General features: G+C 40.8%; 1 protein-coding gene across 2 annotated transcripts; it reads left to right on the top strand.

Annotated features, from left to right (window-relative positions):
• The first annotated feature begins 76 nt into the window (after positions 1–76).
• Positions 77–4,875, top strand: LOC309378938 (opsin-VA-like). 2 transcript variants are annotated; one of them, XM_081927575.1, is made up of 5 exons: positions 77–405; positions 1,142–1,470; positions 2,364–2,609; positions 3,705–3,810; positions 4,551–4,875. In XM_081927575.1, exons 1-5 carry the CDS (start codon positions 84–86, stop codon positions 4,565–4,567), a joined length of 1,020 nt encoding a protein of 339 aa, XP_081783701.1. In that variant the 5' UTR covers positions 77–83; the 3' UTR covers positions 4,568–4,875. The 2 variants fall into 2 exon arrangements, with proteins under 2 accessions (XP_081783701.1, XP_081783700.1); XM_081927574.1 differs by lacking the exon at positions 4,551–4,875 and having other exon boundaries at positions 3,705–4,497.
• The last annotated feature ends 2,010 nt before the right edge of the window (positions 4,876–6,885 follow it).

Raw genomic sequence — 6,885 nt, 5'->3', positions numbered from 1 at the left:
ATTCCCAATCCATTTAGAAAATGAGTCATAGTTTGCATTAGGTGTTATAATAAAACATGTAGTTCTCTGTGTGTCTAAACACCATGGGGAATGATAGTTCTCTTGCAACTGTCGAGATTACCGTGCATCCTACCATTTTCCCAAGAGCTGGATATGGAGTCTTGGCTTTCCTGATGTTTATTAATGCTTTATTTTCAATATTTAATAATTTTTTGGTTATTGCTGTAACTCTGAAGAATCCTCAGCTCCGTAACCCCATCAACATATTCATTCTCAATGTCTCCTTTTCAGATCTTATGATGTCCCTCTGTGGGACCACCATTGTTATAGCTACAAACTACCACGGGTATTTCTTCCTGGGAAAGAGGTTCTGCACTTTCCAAGGATTTGCTGTCAATTATTTCGGTAAGCAAAATAGCTAGATATTGTTGTTGTTGTTGCTGCTTATTGCTATTATAATTAAAATATATTTATATCCTGCCTTTCATGGCAACTCCCCTCAAGGGGGTTTGCACAGATAAATAACAGTACAATTTACACTTAAAATACCTTTAAACAGACAAGTTGACAACAATATCAAAACTACAAAACCAGAATAAACAGCCAAACATGTAGTTCCCTCTTGAATGACAACTGATGTGAGATCTTTGGGTTTTATTATGCTAAATGAAAGAAGGTCATGAAGGTGCTTTGTAGTTAAAAAAAAAGAATAAAGGTAAGTTTTTTTTTTCAAAATTTCTGGAACATCCTGGCCCAATCCTAGCTTGCAATTCAAATGACTAATTTTGTTGTTATTTCTAAACCACTGCTCAAAGTTTGTATAAGCACACAGACCTTTTTCAGAGTATGTCCCACTGAAATAAGTATGCCAGACTTAGTAAACATAGATAGGATTGGGTAGCACAGCCGAAATTTTAAGCTCACTTATTGTGCTATCCTATACTTTTCTATTTGGAAGTATGTCTCATTGACTCCCGTGGGATTTACTCCCGGATATGTGTGCATAGGGTTGCAAAAGTACATCCCATTGATTTTGATTTTTTTGGGAATTTTCTATGAAATTTGAGCAACAGTATTGAAATGTGGAATATTGTGGTTTGATGATTCCTAGCATTTTTTTGCCTTTCTTATTATCTTCCAGGAATTGTTTCTCTTTGGTCCCTGACCATTTTAGCTTACGAAAGATACAATGTGGTCTGCCAGCCTCTGGGAACTCTCCAGATGAGCAAGAAGAGAGGTTACCAGCTCCTTGGTTTCATCTGGGTTTTCTGTCTCTTCTGGGCTGTGGTCCCACTCTTTGGCTGGAGTTCTTATGGACCTGAAGGAGTCCAGACATCATGCTCCATTGGCTGGGAAGACAGATCTTGGAACAACTATAGCTTTCTGATTGTATACTTCTTGTCCTGCTTCTTTATCCCTGTCTTGATCATTGGGTTTTCATATGGCAATGTCATTAGGTCACTGCGTGGGGTAAGTAGTCAACTGTTTCCTCCACCCCATTTCACCTCTGTCCCCATTTGCTGACCAATGTCCCTTCCATACTTTTCTGTCACCAAGCCAATTTGTTCTTGGTGTTAATGCATCCACAAGTTTGCAGCCTAAATGAAAGCCCATAGGATTCCTGGCTCTTTTCATATTTGTATCCGGTCAATGTCAGTGTCATCATGTAAAACAGTGCAGACTTTAAATAACTTGCATACAGCTATATAATCAACGGCCAGATTTTTTAAATACCAGAAAATTCCTTTTATGTTTGAGTTCCCATCTGAAGGCACTATAGAGTGACTTGACCAAAGCAGTTTAGGCAATTATGGCCACATTATCTTTGCATTTGATGTTAAAAATCAAAATCATGTGCATGCACATATACAACTCAAGAGCATAACTCTTTTTAAAAAAGATACACAGTCTGGGGCTGCAAAATGGTGCCCTGTCTAGAAACTGTCACTCAAAGCAAGTGTTAAATGATGTGAAGATCACGTCCCTTTATGCTAAAGCCAATTCTGAAGCCTAGTAGCTTAGTATGTGCTGCTGGTGTTTATTTCAAACTTTTCTGCTTTCTAGAGTTCCTCCAAGTAATTTACAGCACGGAATCAAAATAACAGCAGCATTTAAAAGCTCAATGATGAAACCATAATAAGAACAAAACACAAAAAATTCAAGGACATACATATAGGTTTACAGAAGAGACACCCAGACTCCAATAAGAGCAATGGTGATTTGGAAGATATTAGCTTTCATTCATGCACCTTGTAGATGTACAACATGCAGGCTTTAATGTAGACATAGGATTTGTATGAGTCCAAACATAGCTGAATAAATGCCTCTATTGAATGGCTAATGCTGTTGATTTGATTTAACAGCTAAATAAGAAAGTTGAAGAAATGGGAGGAAAAGGTAATCCAGAAGAAGAGTTTCGAGCCGTAATTATGGTGCTTGTGATGGTGGTGGCTTTTTTGATCTGCTGGCTGCCATACACAGTCTTTGCTCTTACTGTTGTTATTGACCCAGCCCTGAATATTTCCCCTCTGGCTGCAACCATCCCAACATATCTCTCCAAAACAAGCCCAGTATACAACCCAATCATCTACATTTTCTTGAACAAACAGGTATTGCACTGTCTTTTGTATATTTTGTGGGCTAGTTACTTTTATAGTGAATTTCATTTTGTAGATTCAATTGCAGGCTTCCAACTTCAAATCTACTAGTCGCTATAGAACCTTTGTTTGGGCAACCCTATTCTCCTCTACCTGTCCCTCAACAGGATTTTTGAAATTATTTATCTAGGCGAGACCTTATATACATTTGCACAAGCATACTGACTGGGCAAAAGGCAATTTGTACACTTTCACATGCAGAATCCTCTTTTGGGTCTGCTCATGCATCAGGATTTCTGGATCCAGTAGCAGGAAGAAGAAGAAGAAGAAGAAGAGGAAGAAGAGTAGTTTGGATTTGATATCCCGCCTTTCACTCCCTTTTAAGGAGTCTCAAAGTGGCTAACATTCTCTTTTCCCTTCCTCCCCCACAACAAACACTCTATAAGGTGAGTGGGGCTGAGACACTTCAGAGAAGTGTGACAAGCCCAAGGTCACCCAGCAGCTGCATGTGGAGGAGCGGAGATGCGAACCCGGTTCCCCAGATTATGAGACTACCGCTCTTAACCACTACATCACACTGGCTCTTGTGTTGGTGTTGTTTCCCCCACTGCTGGACCATTTCCCCAGATGGTTGGAATTGCCACTGCTGGGTTGACTCTGGGATGACTCCAGTGAAGTCATTGCATGAGCAAATGACTTCCGCTCACGCAATAGAACTTCTCCTTCTCCTCCCACCTGCAATCCCTGCTCTGGTGTGGGGGGAACCCCCAAGGTAGATTTGGGAAGGTTATGGGGGGTACACGAGGTGAGCAGAAAGAGAAGTTCCATTGCATGAGGGGAAGTTGTTTGAACCTCACCCAGAGTCAAACAATTAAGCCCAAACAGAAAGGGCCTTGCAATAATTCTGAAAGAAGCTCATATGCATTGTACTCTGGTGAACAAAAAATGGATAGGAAAACCTTGCTGAAAGACCACAGGATGACATGTACACTGTTCCCTGTTAGCGGAATATAATCTAATTTAGGGTTATACCCGAAAGTAATGCTATCTCACTGTGACAGCACAAAGCACAAGCATATTGATTTTCCTCTTTTTTTCTTTTTGCAGTTTCGTGAGTGCGCAGTTGAATTTATAACCTGTGGCCAAGTTGTTCTGGCAAAACCAGATGAAGAGATTTCGACATCCGCAGCTCCAGCTGAATCCAAAACTCCTTGTAAGATCAACCAAGTGACTCCAGTCTGATGTAGTTCTATTGGCTGCATTTTACAACATTTTGTGCACTTTTTCTCCAGGAAACATAATGAAGCTCCTCTTCAGTCTTGTTAGTAAATGATCCATGCCAGAAGATAATAAATGTCCATAGGGCTGCTTATGATGAATGGCTTCAAACAGTTTTCACTTGCTATTGTCAGAAAAGTCTTGCTTACACCAAATATTCTCTGATTATATATATATAACAACAATGAGTTTACTTGATACACATGAGAAAAGGGCTGGGTATCTAAATTGTGAACAATGAACTTTTCCTCCATTGTTGATTAAATGATTATGCAAAGGAACTATCCTTGCCTACGAACCTTTCATCCAAAGTTTTCTGCCACTCAGTTTTGTTCTCCTGTTCCGAGTGTGCTCTCGCCCTCCATCCAGCCACCTTTACTGTCAGGTTCAGGAAGCAGAAAGCATGTTATAGTAGCTAGGCAATGTGAAGGTATGCAGGGCAACCAACCGCTATTGTCTAGCACCCAGAAGGCAGCTGGAATCCAACAGCTGACAACTCCTAAGTGAGCTGGCAACTGGAGCAAATGTCCCATTCATCTTGTGCACTTGTGGCAGGCATATTGTAGACAACTGGAGAAAGGAAACTTGAATAAATGCCCCAGTGATTGTGGTTTGCTTTCTGTCATTGCCCCTTTGTGCTGCTTTTAAAAAATATGGTCATGTTTTTTTCTGTAGTATTCCATGATGTTTGAAGGAAAGCAACAGATGGGAGGAGAGTCAAACCTATAAAAGTGATGGTCTTCACAGCATTATCTCGTGCAGACTAGCCTTGTGCCAAGTTTGATACTGGAAGGTTGGTCTAGATACACATTATTATTAAATTATGAAACCATCAGCTATGAATCACGCAATATTTGGCACCAAATGGCACCTACAACAAAATGTTGCAGCATGGTGTGTTCTGCTCAGAATTCTACCCACTTCATGAAACTCCCCCCCCTTTCCTGTTCCTGCCCCCCAAGCAGTTGGTTAGCACTCCAGAGCAACTGAGCATGCCAAGACCAACCCCTGGGCGATTGTTTTGCATTGCTCCCATTAAGGATTCCCACCCCCCAAAAGGAAGTTTTGATGCTTCTGCAACCCTGTTTAAACCACGCATGGATGTGTAGTTAAATCAAGAGCTTCCATCTGGCAATTTAATATTTAGGTCTGATTCCTGGCCCAAAAGTCAAAGCAACTTGAAAGGTTTGGTCAGCTTTCAGAAAAATGCAACCCCTTGCGCATACAATCTGTATCAGTCCTTCTTTGGAGCAGAAGAGGTGAATGACTGTATGCTATTAAAAGCTGTAACCAGAGCTTCCTTTTCTACATTTACATTTTATAAAAAAATATACTGACGTTCTTTACTCTTCTGCCATTTCTGCAACTTGGAACAGGACACTGAAAGGTAAATTGAACCGGGCTGATCTGGCATAAAGATATATCCGGGGAAAGAGCTTAAATTTAGAGAGTGTTCCCAATATCTCTAATCTGTTGCTTTCACATTATTTTGTATCCGTTCACAGGGGATACTTGATAGGAAAGCTTCTCTGCCCAGTGAGCTTGTATAATTGGTTTGCTTATGCAAGTAGGACGTGATCCCTGATTAACTAAGTTAAACATCAGCTGTGGACTCTGATAATCTGTTCTTTAATGCAGCTGACAAAGATGTTATAAAAAAACGTTCCTGCAACTGGTTGAAGCTCAGCGTATGAACAGAACCAGGCAGCAACGTTTTATAAAAAAATAATTAATCGCAGAGAATTGGATCCAAAACCTACTGTGTAAGAGGAAGGAACACACAGAATACATGTTGACAGTCCCCTCTCTCTGCTTGCCCAAAATGGGCTTCAGGTGATAAGGAGATTCTCCACAGCAACTTTAAGTGTGGCACCAGGGACAAGAGATTGGAACAGAGAAATAGCTGATACTGACCCACCCCCACAGGTACAGAAGAGCCTTCCATTCATGTGGCAGGAGCTTTGCATTCACAAACGCGATTTTATTTTATGCTAAACAGCTTTGGTCCCTAGCCATCATATGCCATGCATACACCTGACATTAAATTCACCTGACATTAAAATGGCGCAAGTCCGAGCCCAGCATTATATTATATTATTGGCTCTGATTACTGAGAAATGCAGGAAGCATGAAGCCGGGCCAGGCGGGGGGAGGGAGGAGGGGGAGGGGTGACGATTAGGCAACTGGAGGATAGGCAAAAACAAAACAAAACTCCCAGGAAGGTTCTGGAAAAAGCAAAGGCCTAGCCAGCTCTCAAAAATCTTCAGCTGAGAGTGCGCAAATGTCATAAATGTCAGTGACATCAGGAGACCTGCATTTTAAACAACGTTTTCTTTACTTATTGTAGCTTTTCTTATTTCGTCTGCTAATAAAAATTCTAAGAGCACAGTTGCCATAATAAGAAAATGGATAAGAAAACAAACCGTAAACAAACCCAAATGATCGTAAAAAAAACCACGAGACCTAAATGGCGTGAAGATCTTAAACGCCAGATAAAATTGATGAGGAAATTATGACTAAAGGACCAGAGAAAAATAAAGGGGTCTTTGACTAGTGCTTGTTTTGTCCCCATCCTCTTCCTCAGAGTCTCTGTTGCCTTTGTAGAATTCAACAGGGAAGAGGATGGGGACAAAACAAGATTAGTTGGCTCTACCTGTCCTTCGTTCTGGCACCACCTGCTGTTGGTCTCTTGACTTTCTGACATACCTAATGAGCACCAGCCACCACAACTGAATACCAGATTGGATTTGAACTGTTGCAGACATGAACTGAGAAGCAAAGAAAATGGTTCAGCAGCCTTATCTGAGCTGAAGTAAAGAGTATCTGTATTGCATGCTTATGTCCTTGTTTGTTTGTTTGGTAGGTGGTGGTCTGGCTCACCACAGACCCAGAAGCAGTCTTCCTGCACAGATAAGCATACCTGATTTTTTTTTTAGCATCATCCAGTTTGGCATGCTAGCAAATCAGAAAATTGCTGAATTACCAAATTATTTACCGTAAGTGGCAATGG

This window comes from Podarcis melisellensis (assembly GCF_964234715.1).
Source record: "Podarcis melisellensis genome assembly, chromosome: 10".
Lineage (NCBI taxonomy): Eukaryota > Metazoa > Chordata > Lepidosauria > Squamata > Lacertidae > Podarcis > Podarcis melisellensis.
The sequence above is the reverse complement of the archived record's forward strand: the minus strand, read 5'-3'. Positions and strand labels throughout refer to the sequence as shown.